At 31.9% G+C, this 26,774-nt stretch overlaps 1 protein-coding gene across 5 annotated transcripts in view; it reads left to right on the top strand.

Moving 5' to 3' along the window:
* Positions 1-26,774, top strand: part of LOC143229243 (CUB domain-containing protein 2-like) — an 83,549-nt gene that overhangs the window by 47,773 nt on the left and 9,002 nt on the right. For 2 of the 5 annotated variants that reach the window (XM_076461300.1, XM_076461297.1), the window contains 12 exons: positions 6,691-6,868; positions 8,221-8,429; positions 10,552-10,759; positions 12,191-12,399; positions 12,606-12,647; positions 12,936-13,119; positions 17,199-17,392; positions 20,315-20,537; positions 23,213-23,595; positions 24,442-24,571; positions 25,831-25,898; positions 26,198-26,341. In XM_076461300.1, coding sequence (XP_076317415.1) covers positions 6,691-6,868; positions 8,221-8,429; positions 10,552-10,759; positions 12,191-12,399; positions 12,606-12,647; positions 12,936-13,119; positions 17,199-17,392; positions 20,315-20,537; positions 23,213-23,595; positions 24,442-24,571; positions 25,831-25,898; positions 26,198-26,341 — 2,172 coding nt within the window. Of the gene's footprint in view, positions 1-6,690; positions 6,869-8,220; positions 8,430-10,551; positions 10,760-12,190; positions 12,400-12,605; positions 12,648-12,935; positions 13,120-17,198; positions 17,393-20,314; positions 20,538-23,212; positions 23,596-23,832; positions 24,325-24,441; positions 24,572-24,904; positions 25,036-25,830; positions 25,899-26,197; positions 26,342-26,774 lie in introns of those variants that run through there. The other 3 variants (XR_013015760.1, XM_076461299.1, XM_076461301.1) reach the window with 3 other exon arrangements.

Below are 26,774 nucleotides of genomic sequence, written 5' to 3'. Positions count from 1 at the left end.
TTTTGATATATTTTTAAACATATCCCCAAAACAAAATTTGCAGGCTTCACAAAATTAAAATATGAATAAAATAATGTGCTTTTTTAAAATTAAAACTTAATTCCAAAACTGTCAACTTCACTTCCAGTTTCAAGTCACAGTGGTCATGACCACTGTTACCACAATAACATTGGCAGCTTGGACTGTTATGTAATTATATATTTCTTACATATTGTGCAAATTCTCCATTGCAAATTACAATGTGATACCATTTATTTTGCAACCAATAGTAGTACAGTTACATTTTCAACTCAATACATATCTGTTAGTGTTGGAATTGTATTAGATATTCAAACATATTGGTAGTTTCATAAAAATTATCTTCCTGAATTCCACTAGATTTTGTTTAAATTGCTGAAGGATGTACATTATACATATCGCTAATGCATTATGTATATTACTCAAATATAAACTACAGAAAATAGTATTCATTATAATAATTTATCAGTAGAATGAACATGGTAATTATTGAGTGTGTGCAAATTAAAATTCATTAGTTTTTTTTGTAGTACTTTTAGAAATAGAGCTTGTTATTTCTAACATCCTTCTAAAAGGAACATTATTTGTTAAGATGGTGTTTATTAATGTAAAGTATGGTTAATTAGTTTTTGGTTTTGTTATCTGAAAGCATAATCAAACTCGTGAATTCTGTATTTTACAGCTTTTGCAGTATTGTACTGTTATCTGATTACATTTGATCAACAGTTGCTTAAAAACAGTCTTATTATTCAGAGTGAGATGGACACAAACATAAACTTTGTAATTATTTTAAGTTTGATACACTATGCTAGTGGACTTGTGTGGAATTATGTACTTACTACAGTATGAATATAAAGATCCTAGGTCATGGTATAAAACAAAGTTTTTGTCATCACTGAGTAGAATTAACAACAACAAAAATAAGAAGTGCAGCAGTATATTAATCTTAAGTTATGATATTTTCATGCTCCATGACTTTTCTTTGTTTTTGCTGTCATCTCATTTTTATTATAATTTTTTAGAGTGAAGACTGCTCTTTCAGTCTCACTGTATTTGAGATGTAGGATCACTGATTTTACATAAATCAGAAATTTTTCTTGTATGTTAAAACTGTCTTTATATGCTCCTGTTCCATGGATATTGGATTGAAGCAACATGCATGTGTCGCAACATATATTCGTATATCTTAGTTGTGGTTTGATGTTAGACATGTGTCTCTCTCTTGTGTACATATGGAAATTGAGTTTGCCTGCTTATTTATTATTTCTGGTCACTGAAGTTAAGAACTCCCATAGTATTTAGACAAAGGAAACCCTCTAACTTCTTTGAGCCCCTCGGTGTGGATTCCTGTACGTGGTGAAGGGACCTCCCAGAGAAGGTTCTGTTCTTTCAGGTGTTACTTTCTCTGGGATCTAAAAAACCACCCATGTGTTTGCCGTGTGTGGCAACCCGTAAAGGGGAGGAGAGGATCCTGGTGGTTGAGGAGTCCAACCCTAACACACCACTTTGTCCTTGAATTCCTGTAGAGGGACGGCTTTTTTGTGGTCCCCATTGGGTCAATCGGCTGGTCCACTTGGGCTAGAGTCAACCAAGTACCAGTATTGGAAGTTCTCAATGGGTGTTGTTGACATTGTATCTGATGCTGGTGTTTGGGTATGCTTGCTTGACATTGTAGTGTGTCCCCTCGTAGGGCTCCATGATGGGTGGGGTCAGTGGGCACCAAAATTCTTTTTTTCCTGTGGATTCTCCTAATAAAAATTTAAATAAAATAGTGAAAAAACAGTCAATAGGTAAACGACCACGTTTTGAAGACTCTGATCAGCAATCTTCAACATCTGTACCACCAGTTGTTCCTCATTTTCTCATATTACATTCTCTTTCATTTGTTCGTGTCCCCACTCACTGGAATCACCTTCCAACAACAAAGATGTGCCCAATCGACCCAGGGCAGGATCCATGGAGGTCGATAGACCTCCCCTGAATAAGGACAGTATTTGTCTACACATAAATAAAAATGGTCACCTTGATACAGGGGAATTCTCGATGTTTACATTCTAATCTGGATGACGTCTAAATACTGATTGCTTCCTACCATCCTGTATGCCTTTCCTTACAAGAAATATTTCTGAAACCTGCCGATACAGTCACCTTTCGGCAGTTTTCTCTGAATAGAAATGACAGGCTGTGTGATGGATGAGTACATGGAGGAGTGGCACTGTTGGTTGATCAGCATGTGCCCACCCTGTCTTTGTCACTCAACACACCCTTGGAAGCCGTAGCCATCAATGTTTCCTTGGGTCATATCATCAGTTTGTTCTCTCTACCTGTAACTTTGAGAGACCTATAATCAATCAGACCTTGATGCTCTCATTGAACAGTTCTCATCTCCCTTTCTAATCCTGGGGGACTTTAATGGACATCATCCCCTGTGGGGAAGTATTGTTATTGATAGGAGGGTTTGCTCTGTAGAGTGTATACTCTCTAATCACAACCTTTCTCTTTTCAATACTGGTTCTTCCACTTATTTTCATGCACCTAGTCAGTCCTTTACCTCTGTTGATCTCTCGGTTTGCTCCCCTTCATTATTCTCCCATGCTTCATGGAGGGTTGACAATAATCCACTAGGCAGTGATCATTTTCCTATACATTTGAGAAAGACTGGCCATGGTCGCATGCCCCGGTGGAAGCTGGATCAGGTAGACTGGTCCACTTTCACTGCTCTTGCAAAACTTGATCTTGCCATCATCTGTCAGCCATCAACAGATGACTTTGTGGCAGCAGTAACCGACTGTATTATACAAGCATCTGTTCAGTATATTCCTAAAACCTCAACATGTTTTCCAATATATCCTCGTTTGTGGTGGAATCTTGCCTGTCACGTGGTATGAAAGGCTCAAAAACGGGCCTGGGATACTTTCTGTAGATATCCCACACTTTCAAACCACATCTCTTTCTAGGGGGCTCATGCACATGCTCGGTGGGTAAGACATCAACGCCAGAAGGAATCTTGAATTAAGTTCACAACTAGCATATCTCCTACCACCAGTTCCAAAGTCATATGGGATAGGGTTCAAAGGTCAGTGGGCACTACACTTCTGTCCCCCTCTCAGTCTTACTCTCTGATGGCCAAGAAGTAGCTGATATCCAGAGCATCGCCGATACTTTAGGTGAAAACTTTTGCTGGGTATCTAGCACTTCTGCTTGTTCCTCCACCGTCTTGTTCTTCAAGACTTGGGCGGAGCATTCACCTCTTTTCTTTTGAATTGACTGTCTCTTTGACTATAATTGTCCCTTTACACTGGTGGAAATGAAACTGGCCCTTCATCCGTCTGGCAATACATCTGTTGGACCAGATGATGTACACTATGACATGCTGCACCATCTATCTTCTGCTTTTCTTGATATTCTTCTAATTGTTTTTAACCGAATCTGGCAGGAGAATGTTTTTCCTAATGTTTTGCACCAGGCTATTATCTTACCTTTCTCTAAGCCTGGGAAAGATCCCAAGATTCCTTCAAACTACCGTCCAATTGCATTGACAAGCTATCTCTGTGAGACATTAGAGAGAATGGTTAATGCTCATCTTGTTTGGTTCCTCAAATCAAACAACCTCCTCTCGCCCACCCAGTAAGGGTTCCAACAACAGCACTTGACCATGGACCACCTGATTCGACTTGAAATGTCAATCAGAGAAACCTTTCTCAAATGACAACATCTTGTATCAATATTCTTTGACATTGAGAAGTCTTATAATACAACATGGAGGTATGGCATTTTGCAAGACTTCCATATATATGGGTTACGTGGCCAATTACCCATTTTTATTAAAAATTTTTTAAGGACAGGAGATTCCAAGTTTATGTGGGTTTGACACTTTCCAGTTCTTTTTTACAGGAACTTGGGGTCCCTCAGGGCTGTGTTTTGAGTGTCACACTTTTCAGTATAAAGATTAATGCCATCACTGAACAACTCTCTCTCACTGTTGCAAACAGGCTCTATGTCAATGAATTTCACATCTCTTGTCAGTCATCAAACATGAGATATATTGAGCGGCAACTACAAACTGCCCTTGATCGTGTACTGAAGTGAAAACCAGGACTAGAAAGTCCATCTTCAGGTGACTAACGCTGCTGTTTGAACTACCAATTAGACATTCTGGCGAGTTATTGTTACAGCTTTGCTGCATGTCTTTTAACACCTTTTTACTTTACTTTACTTTTTGATAATGGCTGTAATGACACATAACCCAGAACCAGGACTGGAAAGGCCAACTTCAGACGACTGACAGTGGTTCTTGTACTTACCTGTTTGTCTTCCTGGTAGGTTATGATAATTACCATTATGCTACGGAAAGTCTTTTACAACTTCTTTTACTCTAGTTTCTCTCTTAACATTGTAGACTAGATGTCAACATTGGTTTTATGCTATTTATGTTTTTCAATGCTGTTTTGTTTCACCTTCATTTCCTTTTGTGAATTTTACTACATTTACTTTTACTTTTTTACCGGACGTTTGGCACAGATGTCCTAGCTGCTTTGTGCCATAAAACACTAAATCAATCAACCAACCAACTTCTTTGAACACTAGGTTTCAGTTTTTCTGTGTTGCTTGTACACTGACCGATGCTTTGGTCTTTTTCAGGAAAATAGGTTTACCTTTATTTGTCATGGGTGAAACACTAAAATCACAAATTTCCATCATATCTGGATACTAAATTTACATGTTTGTATTGTGTATGTAGTTACCAGACTTATTAGCTTCTGCATGTAAAATGGATCCATGACAGATACTATATTAATGCATTCTGTCATTACTGGTACTGAACTTGTTAATTCTGCCATTTGTCACATCAATAGAAGAAGTCACAAGTTTCTGTCATGACTGCTGAAATTACATGTTTTTAGTGTATTTAAATATACTGATCATTTGGTTTATTACATCTCTTCACCAGATTATCATATTTATGTCACGTAAGGATACTCTAGTTGTGTGTATCTGTTGTGTCAGACATTGGATTTTCTGACTTGTATCTCAACATGAAATTTACAAGTTTCTGCCATATATGAATACTGAGATTGTGTATACCTGCTGTGTTTATTCTCTTGACTTATCAGTATTTGCCATGCCTAAATTTGTACAACGTCTGGCTTCAATGGAGACTAAAATTTCAGTAAAATTGCTTTGATAAGATTTGAGGCTTATAATGTATGCAATGGAGTATCATATCCAATCTGTGTGTGTAGTCTGCTTGCAGTCTAGAGAGATTGAAATTATTTAGGGAAACTAGTTAACCATTTGTATACTTGCAGGTCATAGTGCTCGTGTCATGACCCTTTTTAAAAGTTACATTCAAAATGTCATTAACCTATGTTATCATAATTGTATGTCAGCAAATTTGACATCAAAACATAATTTATTATTCAGATGTTTATATTATTTGAGTTTTAATTTCTTAAGTTTAAAAGGAAATATTTAAATAATTTCTTAATTTTCATTTTTATGAATCATGTGACATTTATTTTCTTCAAACTGTCAATTTTAGAATTTCTTTCCATTGTTATGTTATTTTGTATGCTTCTGATGGCTTACAATATTAAATATACTCAAGCTAAAATAAAACTTAGGGCCTCTATTCTTGTTGCTTTAATGAGTCATATTCTATAAGCTGAAACTCACATGCCACACCCTTCCTAGCCCATACAACATTTTACAAGTGTCAGTATTTCTCTCTGACATTTGCTATTGGATTATTTATAACCAATAGAAATAGAATAATTTAAGTTACTGCTTTCCTTATTTGTACAATGTGTTTTGAGATATTATGCACTACTTTTATAGTTTGCTATCATCCAGATCACCTTGGCAAGGTAAGGAAAATATTTCAGTGAACATACAGCTAAAATAGAAGATCAATTAAATAATTATAGTTTCTTAGGACATTGTTTATTGTTTGTGTATTAAAACTTTTTGTTCTGAATTACATACTTAAAATAAATAAAGATTTGATAAAGTGCTGACACATTGGTAAACATTTTTTGAGACTTTGAGAGCAAAATAACACAAAACTTATGGGTAAGTATTAAGTTTGTTGCTTTTTTGTGTATATTTTTTACTTATTATAAAAGCAATTAAAATGTGTAATTTAAAAACTTTTTAAGTTACAAAAAAACATAATTAAAAATACTCAACATCATGGAAATATTTTGTACATGCAGCAGGTTGTAATTTGACGGCTGATTAATTGAGGCTGTATTTAGACATAGCTCCTGTGCTGAAATAATTTGGTTTGGCACTAACCTAAATGGCTGTAAAGTAATACATTTAAATTGAATTAGTTTTGACAGTAAAAATAAATACTGTATAAGACTTGTTATATTTGTTAAAAGCTTACTCAATTTCATGAAGATACAAGAACTTTTCATGTATTAAGTGTATGTATAGATTTGTAATTAACATGATTGGTCAAAATGATGAAGCCTAGATATAGAGGGTTAACTAAGTGTCCATAAACCATGTTCTAGCTGGAAGATTTGGGTTTCTAGAGTACATGTACAGAAATATGAGTTTGTGTTTAATCAGTTGTTGAATCCAAGAATATAGAGAACAACAAAAACATGGGATTAAACTAGCTAGGCATCAGAGAAAACAAAGAAATTTTTTTTTTTTTTTCAGAATGTGATCGTATGTTCATCAGTAATGCTGTTGGGAGGAAGAATGGTACGTTTGAGGCACCATTAATATTCAACCCTATGAATCATTCTCGGCAGTGTATTTTTACCTTCATAGCTGCAGAGGATGAGAGAGTTAAAGTAACTTTCAATAAATTTAATCTACGGGACTCTCCACCTGAGTAAGTTATGGTCTTGTTAGTCTAAATAATGCTGAGTAGCTTTTATTCATTTAAATCACTATTCACAGGTGTTAAAACAAAGCTATAAATTGTGAAAATAAAATTTACTGGTTTTGTTTAAGTGAATATTAACACATTATATGACATGCTTATTATTTTTCTTCAAAGAGTTTGGTTGTTCAGTAGACCTAACAAGAGAATTACAGTTGTTCTTCATTCTGTAAATGTGTTACATGTTGGAATTTACCTTATATTAGTTTCTTTGTTGTTCTCTTTATTTTGTAATACATGTTATGACAATTTCTCTTCATGATGTATTTCCCATAAGACAGATTGAAACTTGTAAACATTTTCTGTTGGTTTACCTTACTTACTAATAACAGCTCATCAGGTCTTTTGTAGAGTTTAATTCTTTTAATGTGTAAATCTTTTAATATGTGTCTAGAATGTATTTTTCTTGGCATATCTTCTTTGCTCTATTTAACTTTGACACATATCAGAATTTGCTATGAAAGTTTCTCTGTATTATATTTTCTTGTAATGGTTTCTATTCATAATATATCTTTTGTATTAAACATTCAAGAAGCACCTGGTGTGAATATTCTTATGTCTTATAACATGGGTTCAGAGTGCACCTTGTAGTAGTTTATTATTATTGTATTTGATGTGTAATGGATTCCTGATATAAAATGCCTAGGTTCTCAATTGATTTGCTGCATTATGTTTTCATTTATGTATTCTTCATCATGTTAGAAAAACCCTATAACCCAAGTTCTTTTGAAAGGTTGACCTTTCGTCTTAAAGGGCAAACTATTACAGGTCCATCTTTTGAAAGTACTTGGGTTATAGGGTTTTTATTCATTTCATTCATGTATATTAGAGTTCAGTATATTTTAGAATCACAATGCCATTAATTTGCAACAACTTGTTAATAACAGTATGTCTTGTTTTAAAATAGTTTTATTTTTAAATTGTAAATGCTTATATGCTTAAGTTCATACAGAATACCATGTTGCATGTCAGTCACTGAATCATTAGTGACTCTCTAAGTGTTAACAGTTTGGCTGTAGTGTTTCAGTACAATTAGATTTATTAATGTACTATCTTTTCTGAATGTCACTGACTTTGTTCATATTATTAGGTTTTAAAATGAAATATTATTAAAGACTGTATTGAAAATGCACTGTAAATATGAGATATCAAAAATTAGGATAAAGTTTAAACAACGTAGCATCATGTAGGCCAAGCAACAAAACTCTCTCTACAATACTTGGGTAGTCATTGCTTATTTTTAACCTTTGAAAAATTTAAAGAAAGAGAAAATCTTAAAAGTAATTTTTTTTCCCGTCCAGATGCAATAACGAATTCGTCGATTTGTATACTGAGATTGATGATCCTTTAATAGACCTTATCAAAACACCATTTGGAGGACGCTACTGTGGCAGAATATTACCTCGCACTCGTATTTCTATGTATCAAACACTTGTCATTGGTTTCCATACAGATGTCACTGTTGAAACTTCAGACATTTTCCGAGGAACATATGAGTTTGTTAATGCTTGTAAGTCAAAGTATAAGATTTCTGTTGTTACAGTCTTAGATGTAGACATGTGGAAACACAAAATATTTACATCATCAAGTTTTACTAAGTCATAATAATTGTTTTCAACTTCTATATTTCTATATATATATATATATATAAAAGTAATCATGAATGCCATTTTATACTACTTTCAGTGGTTGTGTTACATTTATAAACACAATATCCTATGTTTGTACTAAAATTCTATGTTATCTTGACATGCAAATGGTTCAAGTAGAAAAATGTTTAAAAGTATTAGAAAAAACATAAAAGTGAAGGAAATCTATATCAGTATGTTCTTAAATGCTATTTTAGAGTTATTGGTCAAAATATTATGAGCTATATTTTAATAAGTTTAACCAGAAAGGTTTATTATGTTGGATTATTTATTGTTAACTAGTTTATTATGTTTAGTAATGTTTGGACCAATATTAGAATTACATGTGTGATTTTATATGTTTGCATCAAATGCCTTGTTTATACTACACTGACTGGCCCAGTTTATTTAGAACAGCCATGAAATCCACACGTTTTTAGAAAATTTATTTGTTTGGTCATATGATATGCAAGATAATTGCAAATATGTATTTATGTCATGGTTTGTCTGAAAGACAATGGACAAGAAGAGCAGATATATCTTTTATTATCAGTGGATCATCATAGTGGGTAACTATCCAGCAGGAATCTTGTTATCAAATGTCATGTTTTAAACCTATATCTTCTCCACCTGTACATTTCTGCCAATTACAGTAATGGAAAAAAAAAAAAAAACTACCATGGATGATGAAGGGAGAGCTGGCATTTCAAAGGCATTTGTCATTAAAGCCCATCAACAGTGTCAATCAAAGGAAAATATATCTGTCATTTCAAAAAAAAAGTAACTACCAGCCTTTACTAACTGAGTAATTTAATAGGTTTTTAACGTGCAATAAACTTTTTCCTATTTGACTGATTTTGTGATGAGGCACAGTTAGTAAGAAAATTTATTTTGATACAGACAGGTAACCATAGTTTTAATTATACTTAATGGAGTCCAGAATATCGATAGTGAATGACTGAGAGCATGTAATGAGATGAGATGAATCGTATTTCACTGTTCTCTGTGGTAGAGTGAAAATAGAGAGGAAATCAACAGGAGGTAAACAACCTTATTTGCAGTTCAGTCATTTCAAACTGGTGTTATGATGTAGAAAACATTCTCATGGCAAGCTGTAATTCATAGAAAAGGGGCAGTTAACAGAGTATATTTGGATATTTCTATTGGTCATGTTCAAGGAACAATGCTACCTTTCCAGATTGATACACAGGAATCTTCTAAAACAATAACTAAACAGTATATCTGATCCATGCTGTCCAAAATTGATTCAAACAGCAAGACGAGGGTGGTTTCATTCATCTTCCTAAATACTTGATTTCAATTTGATTGAACATCCTTATAATCCTTTTTTGGTGTCATAAACAAAGCTTATGGATTAGCTATAACATTTCATACAACACAGAATAATTTCTTGGTAAAGGAACAGCGATAACTCTTAAAAAAATATGATGAATTATGGTAAACATTTGAGATGTCTTTTTTACAGTTTCATGCATGAGTTAAGGGTTACTAAGGTAAGCATCACATGATGGATAATGTTTAAAGCATTCATAAAATGTTCATTCATTTTAGTTAACTTATGATTTAATAAAATGTTTAATTCAGATGAAATTTTATATGACTTAAAAATTTATTTCTGAAAGAAATATTTTATGATTTATACCAGTGTTTTTCAACTGCTAGTCTGTGGGATTTCATGAAAACAAACAAAAACTAACAGAGTGCTCACATGTATTTATAATTTTTTTTAACTTGTATATTAGGGGTCTGTGACAGTTCAGAGAAACAGAGACCTGGTCCCTTCTATTAAAATGCATGAGAAATGCTGATTTTAAACAACAGGAACAATAGTATATGCATACATTTAAGCTATTGTCTTTTTTATGTGAATAATGTTCTAAATTTTTAAGAAACAAACCTAATTCAGATAAAAATAAAGCTATAACCTAAAACATGCAAAACAACTTTTCTTGGTAAATTGAAATTTATGTTTTATTGTTTCAGCCAAGTATGAAATTGGCACACCAGCACCTAGTTCTGTCTGCACTTTTACAATATATCATGATAGAAAAAAAGAAGGTAGTTTTGTCTCACCTACATATCCTGGAGTATATCCTAAAAACCTAAATTGCCAGTATCGCTTTTTAGGTGGAGCAGGTCAGAGGGTCCGTGTAGAGTTCATGGACTTTGACTTATTTTATGGAGGACCTCAGTAAGTTGCTAGCATGGTTAGTTTTATTGACAAGTTTATTTCTCAAGAGTTTTTGCTCATTAGTTTTAATATTCAGTGGCTTGTATTAAGTAAAATCATAATGTTGATTTAATAATTTTGTTTCTAATGCAGACAGAAAGCTAATTAGTTTCGAATTGTTCAGTATGTATAAAAATTAAATTTTCAGTGTTTTTGTGAATAACAGTGCAGTGTTATTAGAATATTTTGAGGGTAAAGGTTTTCAGTGAATTTAATTGATATTTAAATCTTCTGTAAAAGTTTCACTGTTAAACACTAAGTCTGCTAAAAAAGCTATTGTACAAAATTTACTATTATACGAAATGCTCAAACAAAATACTGATGAAAACTTATTGCTTTTGATATACTGGAAACTTATAAGGAACCATGTTATTGTATTAAATTTAACTTTATCATTGAATGTCATTCTTGAAATTATTTTTGGTTTGCTCAATACAAAGGAATATGTCAAATTAAGAGCATTTTTTACTTTGTAGGGTATGTATCATACAAAATGAGCAATTGAAGTGCCATTACAAACTGTTAGTGTAAATGAAAGATGTAATTACTATCATTGTCATTCATATAGTGGTAAAATATCACACTAGTTATATATGAAACTTAATTTTTGGATTCTGCTGGAAACATAAAATTTTTATTCTATTTTTTTGTAACCAAAACATGAAATTCAGGGAATCAAATATTATGTAGTAGGCTAACTTCTTATTTGATTACAACTTCTACTGCAATAGAATAGTTTTGCAAATACACAAATACGTCTAAGTAAAAAATATATAATATTTTGGATTTGCTAGGAATGTACAATTGTATAAAATTTAACTATTAGATTGATGGAAACATTTTTCTGTTTCAGTTTTTTTTACTGCTGGAAAAAACTTTTAATTTCACTTTTTTTTATACTATTGGAAACATTTTTGAAATTTCACTTTTATTGTTGTACATGAAACATTTTGTGAAGTATTTCATACACTGTTTACTGTATATCTCATTGGTAAAAAATACATTAATTTCAAGGTCTTATGAAATAAATTTAGTCATATATAGATGTGCTACATTTACTAATTTTATTGAGTTTTTGTTTATTTTCTAAATAAATAATCCATTAGTAATTTCAAGGCCTTAAGGATTAGCTTTTTATATTTATGAATATTGTCAACATCATAGGTTTGTACTATTAAACATATTAAGTGCATATTAGGTATCATAAATCATACCATAAAAAATTGAAAACTGATCTGTAAATGAACATTTTCACATAACCATTATGGATCATATCTTAATTTTGGGAAATGAAATAATGCAGTTAAAATATTGGGTTTTCAGCTTTTCTTAAGAAATGAAATAACATACTTGTTTTTTAATACATGTCTTGTGATACTTCTATATGTTCAGCTGCCCTTTTGATCATGTAAAAGTATATGATGGAAGTTCAAGTGAGGATCCCTTGATTGGAACTTATTGTGGTCAGCGACGTAACCTCATGGTGTATTCTTCTGCAGAGAATCTGTATGTAGAGTTTAAAACATTAAAGAGAACAGCTGATACACAAAACAGAGGATTCTCTGGCTTCTTCGAATTTAGTGAAGTGTTTGTAAATTTAGGTGAGGAAAATCAACAATGAATTTTTTTGCTAACTGTTATATTTGAAAAGTCAAAATAAAACATGTTTGAAAGTATTTAGCTTGGTATATGTAGGTAGACTAATAAGATGCTTAGATATATATACGTATATGTATAAAAAAGGTAATTAACACTTAATTTTACACAGTTGTTAAGTAAGCCATATTTATTTGTTTTTTTACTGTAGCCTTTATTGGAAAAAATGATGCCCAGCATATCAGGGGAACAGGTAGGGAAATTAAATATATTCAAGACTTCTGTTTAGTACTTACCCATATAATTTTAGCCAAACACTCTTATTCAATAAGAGTATAATATTATTTAATTTTTGTACTACATATGGGATATAAAAGGTAACTTGGGCTTGAACAACTCTGTAATATCAAATGTCTTCTTTTTTCCTTCTTTTGGTTTTTTCAATTAAAGGGAAATAGCAAATTTGGTGTTATAAGATAATTTATTTCAAAAAATTAAAGTTAAGGTATATATTAATTAGATGATTGTTTCCTCTGTCCAGAATGTGATCAGAAGGTACTCAGCAAGCAGGAGTCCAATGGTACTGTTTATTCTCCTAATTGGCCATTCCTGTATTACTCGCACATTATGTGTCGCTACTACATCTATGGTATGGAGGATGCTCAAAACTTGGAGAAAGTCAGGCTTGAGTTTGACAAGTTTGACATTCCTAATGATGATGAAGAGTATGGGGATTTAGATTATACTTGACTAAGTTTAATCATGTTATTTTAATGTCTTTACATGTCATAGATCTGCTAATGGATATGTACAACATTTTATCTCTCATTTAGAATACATAAAATTTGTTTTTTCTTTATATATACATGTGTAGAGCAAGTATGTTTTGAATACTCCCTGTGGTAATGACAGATAACTACTGAGCTGATAAAACTTTATAACTTTTGTTTTGCTGACCGACTTTCCTAAATCTTTAATTTTTAATCAGCTAATCAGCAGTTTCCAAATTGTATGTAGTGGCACCTCCCAACTCACCATTATTTTTCTAACACAATCCTAACCTAGCAACAAAGAACACTACTAAATACAGTTGCCAGCTGACCTCCTGGTGTGATTTAGTTTTTTCTGTTATAAATGTTAATTGCATTAATCTAGTCTATCTCATCTTCATTTTTTTTGTTTTTCATTGTTATTTTTGGGCTCTCCTAGCAGAAGGTTGTGCATCCCCCAAGAGTTTGTGTGAACTACTTGATTGATTTCATTGTTAATAGAAATAACATCAGTAATAAAATTTAAAAAGCAAGAAACTGTACTAATTAATCCTCAAAAACTATACATGGCCATCACCCTTTTAATAAATCATACAATAATTAGCTAATAACAGCAATTAAGTCACAGCAGTCATTTATATTTAGCACTAGATGATGCTAATGTTAAATGCTACCAAAATAAAATTACCTTACATTTGATGAACACTCATAAGAGACCTTGCATATATTATAGAAAAATGTTAATGATTTATAGATATTAATTTTTAGGCATGGAAGAAAATTTATGTCATTAAAAATTTACTTTTTTGTGAACAATAAATTTCCAACTAAATGCATTAAGCAGCTTAGATATTAGAAGTATTATAGGGGTAAATAAGGAGAAAAGAATAAGATTATTCAACCCAGGAACACAGGTGGAGGATATAACTGTCAGAGCAGCAGATATAATAAAAGAGGCTAGCAGAGATACAGTTTTTGTGGTGTGTGTAGAGGCTAGTGATGTAGGGAATGAAGCTAATTAATAAGTACAAAGTGTTAATAAAGACATTTAAAGAAAAAGGTTGTAACTTAATTTTGTCAGGGATACTACCTAGAATTAAGTGTGGGGATGAAGTTATAAGTAGTCACTAGGGCTAAATACTAGGCTTAGGTTGGACTTGTGGGATCGGTTCAGTGGATAAAAATCACATTTTGGAATGGATGGTTTACATTTAAATAGGGTAGGGGCTGTCTTGTTTGTTAAGGCTGTTAATTTAGCTATAAGGGAAGTTTTAAAATGGGACTAGACAGTGGTGATGGCCAGGAAAAACTGAATTCAGAAAGATAAGATGCAAAGAAAAGTTTAGCACAAGAAATGAGTATAGAAATACTTATAAGGATAGGCTTGATTGTTTCAATTGTAGTACTAGAAGTATAAGTAAATAACTGAAACATGGTTAAATATAGATGATTTTGATGAGAGAAGTTTATTTGAAATACAGGATTAGAGGCAATTTAATATGAATTGTGTAGTAAAAATGTGGGAGTGGCTTTATATATAAAATATGTGTTTTGCTGCATGTAGATATCGGAATAATATCTAGGTTACAAATTTCAAAATAGTAAATTTTGAAGGGATGCAACAAGAATTATCTGTTGTGAATTGGGCAGCTGAATATTTGGAGACATTAATCAAATGTGGAAAAATTTTAAAAATAAATTTTTAAATATTCAAGGTAAACATATTTCTTATAGAAAGGAAATGTCAGCTACAGGTAAAAAGCCAGGTGGACTCACAGAGGGTTTAAGAGATAAAATTAAAGAAAACTATCATAAATTTAAGAAATTTAAATTTCAAGGTATGATAGGAGACTTAGAAGATTATAGAATATAAAGAAAGTTGGTAAAACAGGAAATTGGGACATCAGAAAGGATGTATGAGAAAAGGTTAGCTGAAACTGTAAAAACTAACAGAAAAGATTTCTTTAGATACATTAAGGGTAAACAAAATGTTAGAAGGGGGAAAGACCCTTGAGGGATGATAAAGGAAGTCTAATATCTGATGATTATGAGATAGTTGGGTTATTAAATTTTGTGTTTTCTTTGGTTTTTAGTAATGAAGATTTAAACGGTATTCCTCATCTTGAACAGTTAGTTGATAGATGGAAATGAGATCAAACAAGATGACTGTATTAATTCTTAGCTGGTTGAGAAAATAATGGGAAGTTTATAAAAATGATAAAGCTCCTGAGCCAGATATTATTTTCCCAATGGTTTTGAAGGAGGTTAAAGATTGGATATGTGAGTCACTTACTACTACTTTTTGTCAGTTTATGAATAGTGGGCAAATACTAGAAGATTGGAAGTTTGCTAATGTAACTCTTCTTTTCAATGGAGTTGATAAAAATTGCCCCAGTATTTATAGACCCAATAGTCTTAAATCAGTTGTGGGAAAAGTTTTGAAAAGTCTGTTAAAAATGTTTTGCAAAGGCATTTAACAAAGTTTAGAATTTTAATGAAGAATCAGTAAGGCTTCACTGAGGAAAAACCTTGTCTTATGAATATTTTGACATTCTTTGAAAAGGTTATTGCTTATGTAGATGAAGATAAAGGGTAGATTTAATGTGTTTGGATTTCCAGAATTTGACAAGATGCCACAAAAAAGACTTGTAAAAAATTGTCTATATAATTGTATGGAATAAGTTAACATATTGGAAAGAAGTATGGTTGGATGGAAGAAAGCAGAAGATTGCTACAAATAGCATTCATTCAAGCTGGATTAATGTTACAAGTGGAGTACCTCAGGGCTCAGTCTTAGAACCTTAGCTCTTTGATTTGCATCAGTGACATAGATGAAGGAATAATCAATAAATTACTTAAATTTGCAGATGATATTAAGGTCTTTGGTGTTACTGGCTGTGAAGAAGATGTTGCTGATTTACAAAAGGGTTTAGATCATTTGCAATGTTGGACAGATAAATGGCAGATGGGTTTTAATTATAATAAATGCAAGATAATATATGTACATTTTCATAATTTTAATTATAATTTGGGTGGGAATAACCTCATCAATGTCATGAAAGAAAGAGATCTTGATCTAATAGTCAATCCTTCTCTAAAATCATCCAAGCAATGTGCTTTTGCTAATAGTTGGGTAAACAGAAATTTATGTTGTATTTACAGAAATAATGAATACATGTCTAAAGAGGTTATAATTTCTTTGTACAGGCCACTAGTTAGGCTACATTTAGAATATTGTGTTCAGTCTTGGACTCCTTACCCTAGAAAGGACATTTAATTGTTGGAAAAGATTCAGAGAATATTTAATAGAATGGTGCCTGGGATTCTGGGTCTGTGATATAAGGAGAGGCTGAAATCTTTAAAATTATTTTCTGTTTGAAAAAGAGTTATGGGAATTGTACTGAGTTGTTTACAATTCTAAAGGGAATTGATAATGTTTATGCATCATCTTTTTATTCAGGTTTAACAGTAAGAATAGCAAGAATAGGGAACACAAGTATAAATTTAGGCAGGGTAGGAACAATCTTCACCTGAAACAATTTTATTTTTCTAACAGGATGGTTCACATCTGGAATTGATTGCTTTAAGATGTTTTGGAGGCAGTGAGTTTAAATGAGTAAGAAAAAGCTTTATAGGTATATGAATGCTAAGGGCTGGCTTTGATTTTTTTAAGTTATATTAGTTGAGAGTTATGTTAAGAAATGCCAAATGATACCACTAATGTCAGTTATATATTTGTAATTGTTACAAATGATACTGATGTCTTACCCTAGATATAACAAATCAAATAGACAGTAGTTCAGTTTTTCACCCCACACCTAGTATTTCAAAAATCCAGAGAATAATTAAGTTTATTTCATACAAGTTTATTCAACAAGTTAGCACAAATTTCAATTTTTATTCTTTTATAAGTAATGAATCAGTCTATAGCCTGATGAAATGTTCTTAACTCATGTTGGATTTTATATGATGACTGATGAATTATTTCTTAATGTTTTATTCAACTTCTTTTAAAACTTTTTTTCATGTGTCAGGTGTAATGATGCCTACTTAAAGATCTATCTACAAGGCCAAGAAGAAAGACATGCAGTGGATGAATATGATCATGTTTTCTGTGGGGAGGTTGTTCCACCTTCTGTTGTGTCAGAAGGACCCCGTTTGATGATGATCTTTAGTAGCGGTTCTTCACAAGGGAAGGGATTTAAAGTTAGATATACATTTGAAACAGGTATTTCTTATATAAACTTTCTGTTCATTGAAATGGAAGTGTTTTTCGTTTGTTTCTTTGTAGTTCACTATTAATAAAAAATATCCTTTTATGTAAGATTTGATGTGAAGTCTTGTACTTATCATTTAGTCCACTGAATAGTAAAGAAAGTTAATTCTGATGGTATAATTATATGTTGTTCAAAAACCTAACATATTTTAGATTATTAGTGCTATCAAAAGGACTATATAAGAACCTACTCATAGTTTACATTCCACAAAAGTATGAGTCTGTTGTATTTTTTATTTGTTCTCTCACAAGTAGTGTTTTGATGAAAATATAGTCTACTACAGAGGGAATATCTAATCAAAGAATATATTATGCCTCTACGTCATCTATAATTCTTTTTTTCTTCACTGAAATTACAGGTTTTGTTCAAGAATGAAGGTTCGTTGTTAAAGATGGAAACATGCCAAAACTATTCATTCAATGTGTTAATCAAGCAACAGTTTGTACCTCTTTTTAAATCAAAATGTTCTATTTATGCATTGTTGTTGCTATTTGATTTTCTCTCAAAGCTACACAATGGGCTAGTTGTGTTCAGTTCACCATGGGGAAATGAACTCCATATTTTAACATTGCAAGCTCAGGAACTTGCCAGTGACTTACTTAGGATAGTAATAACACAGGCCTGCAATAGTTTTATTGTCTTGAAATTTTTACATTTACTACAATACTTCCTGTACATTGTATCTGAAAAATCATATACCTATTTTTCTTTAATACATACAAGTTTTTCACAAAACATCATGTGTACATTTACATCAGTAAAACATTTTAATTGAAATCAGGTTACATTTTGTTATGTTTGAAATGTTGACAATCACTGGCTGTAGTATAAATTTTCTTAGACCAAGTATGATGTGAAAGTCTTATTGATCATTCTAGAATCCATGAGAAACACACCACTAGTTTATAAATGGTTAACAAGCCACATGTGTCATTTCTGGATAGAATTCTTTGTGCATGCACTTTTACATTTTTTTTTTTTTTTCAATATTAGCTATTGTTACTTTTGCAACAGCTGGTTATGCAAATCACCCAAATATATTCTGTCATATTTGTGCTAAGTTTTTTAAAGAAACAAGAGCAAAACATTTTATAATTTATCAAAAAAGTGCATTTTGTGTATTATGGAACAAAATGTGGGGACCAAGATAAATCCTGGACTCTGCACAAAGTTTCCACCATTTGTGTTGAAGAGTTAGAACTTAGAGTTAGACTTGAGGTTAAAAAAAGTGTTTGCCTTCTGGAATTTCAGTGGTCTGGCATGAGCACAGAAACAATTGAGATGACTGCTTTTTTTGCTTATGTAATGTGCAAGGCTACAACACTTGAAATAAAAAGGAAATTTTTAATCCAAACCTTCAATGTCCTGTAAGACCTGTTCCTCATGGACTTACTTCACCAGAGACTCTTGATACAGATTTCAATGGTTCTGAAGCTGCTGTAAATAGAGATGATGATAGGAATTGTTTTCAACCTGAAACTCCTGGAGAACCACAACTTTTCACACACAGAAAAAAGAAGTGTGGATTGCCTTTAAAGTTGTTATTGACAAATCTTTGAAAAACAAGAACCTGAATTAGGAAAGTATTTCCCATAACGTGCTTGATAAATTTAAAGAGTTAGGTTGTAATGTGAACTTGGAAGTTCATTTATACACCCACATGTGAGCTGATTCTCTGAAAATCTCAGTGCCATCAGCATAAAACAAGAGATTAGGTTTCATCAAAGCATTAGAGAAATGGAGACAAGGTATCAGGGAAGTTGGAACATCAGTATGGTGGCTGGTTACTGCTGGTTATTGAAATGAAATGCTTCAGATGTAGTATGTAAAAGAAAGACCACAACATATAATTTTGAGATTAAAAGACAGATTTCAGAAAACAATTTCTGAATAAATGAGGATGCACATTCATTTGACATCAATGTTCTTCCCTTTTCGTCAGTTTGTATTTTTCTTAACAAATATGTCCGTAACAAAATAATAATTTTATCTAAGTAAGAGTGTTTCTTTTCTTCCCAATTTGTAAAAAAATCCTTATGTGATAGAAAAGAAATGAACATTATTTTTGAAATATGCATAGCTGCATTGTGGAAAATATATTATTTAAACCAAAACAACTTTTATGAAGTTTAAATTTACAGGCTTGTGTTATCATTTCTATGTATAAATAAAGTAATATATTTATGCTCTTAGATATAGGTCTTAGTTTTATTTTGAATTAGATAACCAGTATGTATTTGTTTGTCTTGTTCCCCAGTGCACTTCAGACACAGCTTAATCAGCTGTTACTCTATTATTCCTACTTTTAAGTATTTCAAGAATGACAAGATCATCAATTAGTCTAAAAATTCCTGTATCAGATCATATGCCATTCTAACCATTTCTGTCTTAGAGATTAAATAAATAATATTTACCTATTAACATAGTCATTCCTTTATAAGGTAGTTCATGAAAAGTGAAATCACCTGCTTGTGTAGTTATTAATTTCCACATTAGATTTGTTTTCAAAAGACAGTTGTTTTTGTCAGTCTAGCTATTATTCATTAAAGTGTCTCATGAAAAGGAATCAGTCTAATAATTTCTACCTTAGAATAGAATCATCTGTCATATTAGGTGTAAATGTTCCAGATTAATTTGTGAGAGAAAGAACCATGGGTCATTTAACACTATTTTTATCTAAGGTAGTTCACAAAAGATAGGATCATCTGTGAGTCCAAACATTGCCATCTCTTTTACCAAATAATGAGGGTATCATCATTAAGTAATAATATTTTTATGAATAGTCAATAATCCCTCACTATCATTTATCAACCTTACCTTAAGCTGATGGATCACAATTAATATCTTAATCTATTATATTATTTTTAACTCAGACTACAGGGTTCCTGGTACACCTTCTCCTAGTGGGAAATGCCATTTTACTTACAAGAGTGAGAGCAGAAAAACAGGAGAGTTCAATTCACCAAGGTACCCTGCCAACTATCCTTCAAACATCTATTGCCAATACATCTTCAAAGGACTTCCAGGAGAGCAGGTCCAGTTTGTCTTCAACTACTTTAAAACCAAACGTCTTCTGTCAACTTCCAGTGGCTATAAGTAAGTTAATCTAAGTTGTAATAAAATAAATTTAGTTTACTTTCTTGGGCAAATCACATATAGATGGTTTTTGTGACAGAAATTTCTTTGAAATAAATGGTTGTAGGTTATTTAATGGGAACAGAGTAGTAAAGAGAGTGGGAGGAGTGGATTTATATGTAAAGTGTGAGTTACATTCTGCCGATGGTGAGAATATTAAGGATGATATTGAATCCATTTGGGTTTATCTTATTGTATATTAAGGGCAAAAGCGCTTAGTAGGAATTTGTTACAGACCACCAGATGAAACATATGGGATTAGTGAGATTAAGATTTCAGCTGTTAATGAAGTCAACTATAAGCGATTTTAGTTTCATAAGTATTGATTGTGAAATGCTAAAGTCAAGTAATGAGGAAGAAAGGTTTCTGTAAACTGTTCAAGATGGATTTCTTTACCAACTGGTCAAGAAAAGTACTAGAAATAATGCTATTTTAGATTAATTGTTAACGTTAATTACAAAAATAGTGGAAATTAGGGAATGTCTGTATATCTCATCATTGCTGTATTAGATTTGATGTTTTGCTACATATGGAAATTGGGAATAACGATAGTTTGACTTAAAATTTCTAAAAAACAATTTTGTTAGGGGTACAACAAGAATTATTTGTTGTGAATTGGGCAGTTGATTTATTTGAAGAGCCCAAGCAAATGAGAATTTTTAAAGATAGAAGTTTTTAATATTCAAAACAAATATATTCCTTACAGAAAGTAGTTGCAAGTGAAAAACAGGTTCTTTCACAAAGGGTATAAGAGATAAAATTAAATAAAAGCATCACAACTTTAAGAAATTTAAATTGACTGGTATGACAGGAGGTTCAGAAAATCAAGAACCTGGTCCAAACAAGAAATTAAGACACCCAAAATGATGTATGAAAAAATTTGGCTGTAGGTATAAAAATTATCAGTAAGTATTTTTTAAATGTATCAGGGGTAAAGAAAATGTTAGGGTGGGGATCAGACTTTTGAAGAATGATAAAGGAAGGCATGAATCTGATGGTTATGAAATGGTTAGGTTATTAAATTCTGCTTTATCTTCAGTTTATACTAATGAAGAGTTAAACAGTAGTCTTAACTGTGAACAATTAAGATAAAAACAAAGTTGAAAAAAGACAATTACATAAACTTTGAGCTTGTTAAATAATATCTTCAAGAGAGGTAATAGAAGTTGTCTCAGTAATTACAGGCCTATTACTCTCACATCGATTATGGGAAAAATTTTTGAAAGTCTGATAACAGATACTTTGCAAAGTCATTTAACAGAGTTTATAATTTTGTTGGATAGTCAGCATGCTTTTATTAAGGGAAAATATTTTGACATACTTTGAAAACATTGAAAACATTACTGCTTATGTAGATGAGGGTAAGGGTGTGTATTTGATGTATCTGGATTTTCAGAAAGCATTTGACAAAGTGCCACGTAACAAGCTTGTAAAGAAACTTATCACCGAAGGTATGGGGGAATAAGCTAACTAATTGGGTAGAATAGTGGCTTGATAGAAAAAACAGTGGATTGCTATAAATGCAGTCCAAACAAAGTGAATTATTGTTGCAAGTGGTGTCCACAGGGCTCTTCTTAGGATCATTGCTCTATTTGATTTGCATTAATGACATAGATGAAGGAGTGGTCAATAAATTATTTAAATTTGCTGATTATATTAAGTTATCAGGTGTTGCTGGCTGTAAAGAGGATGCTGCTTATTTACTAAATGATTTAGATCATTGAGGTAGACGAATAAATGACAGATGGGTTTTAATTATGATAAATGCAAGATATTGCATATAGGTTATCATAACTTGAATTATAAATATCATATAATTTGGATGGGAATAACCTTAACAGTGTCACAACAGAAAAGGATCTTGGTGTAATGGTTGATGAGTCTCTTAAGCCATTTAGATACTTAATAGTAAATATTGTAGAACTATGGGACAAAAATATAGATTTAGGCAAGGTAGAAACCATCTTCAGCTAAGACAATTTCATTTTTCAAATCGGGTGGTTGGCCTATGGAATGGGTTGCCTTTGTATGTTCTGGAGGCAGTAAATTTGAATGTGTTTAAAAGAAAGCTTGATAAGTATATTAATGATAATGACTGGCTTTGAATTTTTCTTTTTTAATTTGTCTTAGCAAATTGGGCAGCCAAGATGGACCAAAGGTCTCTTGTTGACCCTGAACAGTATGTTATTACGTAGTAACCCAATAGTTTGATCAGTGTGATAGAATCAATAAATTTTGGGAAGTTTTTGTCAATTATAAGGTAAGCATCAAGTGATGTATAAGGGGGTGTTAATTATGTTTTTAGTTGCCTACTCACTTCAGTGGGCTTGTGCTTTAGGTGTAAATATTAGTCTTTTTCTTACAATTGATGCATAAGGTGTATATAAAACCAACTTTTCTCTGTATTATATTGTGTATCATTCCCTAGAAACATACATCTGAAGTCAAGGAATGTTGGATTATGGGGTTTCACATTTTGTATTTAGTTGATCGTTTTTTAACCTACATGTTCTCCTAACATTATAAATCAATCTCCACATAAGAAACAAGGAAGGAGGGTTATATAGTTTTGTGTTTTTGTGTGAAGTGAACTTTAACCTGTATTTATTTTTTTAATTCAGTTTTTTGTCTCTTAGTGAAATGTGCACAGAAGACTGGATTGAAATATTTGAAGTTTATCCTAGTGGTAGAGAAAATAAGTTTGGCAAGTACTGTTCCAAGACAGCCCCTGGACCTATCGTGTCTGATGTGGGCATACATGATATGAAAGTGATATTTAGAACAGATAAAGTAGATGTGGCTAGTGGATTCAGTGCTACCTACTTATTCATTTCATCAGCACAGAATTTAGATTGTGGAGGAAATGTAACAGGAAGTGCAAATGGCGTAATTACTAGCCCAAGATTCCCCTCCAAATACGAGGCTCACCGACAACTTTGCAACTGGTACATTACCGTCCGGCCATTTCACAAAGTTTTGCTCTTATTTGACTTTTTCTTGATTGAGGGAGAACCAGATGGTAAGAAATATTTTTACTTAATCTAATCTACTCAAATGTTTTAACACTAATTTTTTGTATAATATGGAAGATTACCTAGTCTTTCTGTTTTATATTACAAATACCATTTTACTTTTACCTTTTTAAAGATATATTGTTTTAACAAAGAATTATTAAATAGTAGTTTGCAAATAAACATGAAACAAAACAGAAATAATCTTACTGTACATTATGTTTATATTAAAATTACCATTATAGAAAACAACAGGACGACCTGATTGTGTCGCATCACTTAAGCTGTAGTCACCTAATCTGAACTGCTGAAACCACCTTCAACATTTTCTTTCATTGAGAGAAAGACTGCACCATAAACACCTTTAATGTTTCATGTAGTTCTGCTGTATTATTGCCTTTTTGTACTCGTAAAGCATTATATGTCTAATATGCTCCTCGACACATCCATCTTCATAAAGGTTTATTTGATTAATGATCAGAAAAAGTGGAATTGGGTTAGTTTGTTTTATTTGTCTGAATATTTTTACACATCATAGTACACATTTTAGTCATTAAAGCCTTCTACAAAGACAGGAATGATGATGCACTTTCTGTGTTAAATTTTCGGACATTACTTACGGGATTACGAGATAGATTCATGTTATATGGGTTTTCTTTTAATATTTGTTTAATTAGCAGAAAGTGGTCATAAATTAAACTTGCATGTAATTAATATGGTCTTATCAGAATTGCACTATGTGAAACACAGCAACGTGTTGCTAGTTCTTTAAGAATCAGTAATATATTGTTGTTTTAATGTAACATGATCATTTTTCTGTGTTACTGCTCTCCAAATAATAACAATAATTACAGAAAGGGGATGCCCAGGAGCTGTTGTAAGAGTGTGGAGTGACCTCAGTCAGCCACCAATCGAACTTTGTGGTGAAAAGTTAACAAATGACACCCGTCAGATACTTTCATCCTCAAGTGTGTTAAAACTACAGTAAGTGTGCTCAACTGTGGAAACATATTTGTAGAAAAATCAAAATCTGACTATACACAATACTAGTTTTGTATTAGTAACTGAATGAGTATTTAATCATTTTTGTTTGTTGAGAGTATTAATATTCTTTGTAGTTCTCATGCTAATTAACCATTAAACTACTTCATTTGATATAAAAAATGTACCTACATTTTATTTTCATTTGCTAAGGATAGTTCTTCCTTTATTTCTAGTTCTTTTAGAGTTATGTGTACTGTGCTGGACAAATAAAGGACTTTGTTTTTATTTAAATTTTCTCTGGTTTTAACTAGAACATACTACATTTTATTTTAGATTTTGGGCAAGTACACTCCCAATTAGGAATGAATCCATCTGTACTGAATTTACATATGAATCCCTTGGTACACTTTTCCACTGTGTTTATGAGTATTAACACATGCCACAGACAACCAATTAAAATGAAGGTATTAAACTCCAAAGAGTTTTTGAATATAATAATGATAATATGAGTGATTGAAACACTAGTACACACTGTGTAATATGCTGATATGATGTATAATAATAGGTCATTGACAAGTATTGCTAACATATGGTATAATGAGTGTTAAAGGTGAACATAATAAACATTATTAAAATAGTTTCCCCAGTGTTCTGTCCAAATACTCTTATTCATATATATATGTTGCATTGGGTAACAATTATTTTGAGTTGTACATTTTGTCTCTGTAGTACATGTGTTTTATTTTTTGCAGAATAGTTAGAGCTGGTTTTCATTTTTGATTTTAAACTGTAACTGGCTGTTCATCTGTTTAAATGTCTCTTGTGATTTAGTTGTTTATGCTTCTAGCATTTCTCAACTATCTAATCATCTATCTAAATTTTTATTACATTTAATTATATAATAAATGTTTGATATTATCCATATTGATTAACTTAACACTCCTACGAAAAGTGGGGCCTAATAGGCTTCAGAGCAACTTGAAAGGTTATTAATATTAGGCTAATAATTTTGTATTTAAATGAAATTGCCATTTAAATCCATTAATGAATGGATTAACAAGATTCCCACTGTCCCTATCTACTATCTAGCGAAACCACAGCCAGGGGAATGGGCTTGAAGAAATCAGGACTAGAAATGTCTTTTCGTAGGAGTGTTAAAATATTGTATGCAGTCTAGTTTCTTTATACATATATAACTATCAATGTTCATATAGATTGTTAATTTGGATTCACATGAGCAGTATTTTTGTTTCTTCCAGATTTGTCACGGCAAATAAGGCTGTTGGTTCTGGAGGATTTAAAGCAGTCTGGACAGAGGTACAAGAAGGTAAATCCTTGTTAATTCTAAATTAATTTTCTTTATCAAAACTCATAAGACTACAGTGTATAACAATTAAATTAAAGCAACAGGAAGTTTTGTTATAAATTTGGAAGTAAAAAGAAATGGCTTTGTACCTTAATGACCAGTCTATGTCAAGTATTATAATTCTTTTGCTTCTGGTCTATCTGTTTAAATGCATATTTACCTTTTAACACTTGATTTATTTCAACTATATCTACCAGATATCTGATTATCTGCTTCAAGTAATGTCACATATCTAAGATCCTGGTATTGCTGTTTTCTAGCTGACACTGTGTGCAAAGGGCTACTTTGTGGACAAAGCGGGTTCTGTATTTCGTCCAGCCTCAAATGTAATAAACTACCAAACTGTGGCATCAATGATGACACTGATGAAAAGAACTGTAAGAATTTTCCCCCACAACATTGTGGTATACCTGTGTGTTAATTGCACATTCTGTATTGAAATCTGGTATATGTGTTTGTATTGCTTGTTGCACACTGTGTATTTTAATTTGGTATACATTTTTTCTATACAGTGTTAGTTGCACAGCTTGTATTTTATTGTAATATATCCATTTCTTGGTTTATTATTAATTGTAAATTCTTTGTATTGTGTTGTGATGTAAATATCTGTATTTCTGATTTTATTATTAGTTATCAACTCTGTAGAAATGTAGTATACACCTCACTGTTAGTGTTACATTCTCTAGGCATGTGTTATACATGTTTATTAACTCACTGTTAGTGGTACATTCTCTAGGCATGTGCTATATATGTTTATTAACTCGCTGTTAGTGGTACATTCTCTAGGCATGTGCTGTACATGTTTATTAACTAACTATTAGTGGTACATTCTCTAGG

The sequence above is a fragment of the Tachypleus tridentatus genome, chromosome 10, assembly GCF_004210375.1.
Source record: "Tachypleus tridentatus isolate NWPU-2018 chromosome 10, ASM421037v1, whole genome shotgun sequence".
Lineage (NCBI taxonomy): Eukaryota > Metazoa > Arthropoda > Merostomata > Xiphosura > Limulidae > Tachypleus > Tachypleus tridentatus.
The sequence above is the reverse complement of the archived record's forward strand: the minus strand, read 5'-3'. Positions and strand labels throughout refer to the sequence as shown.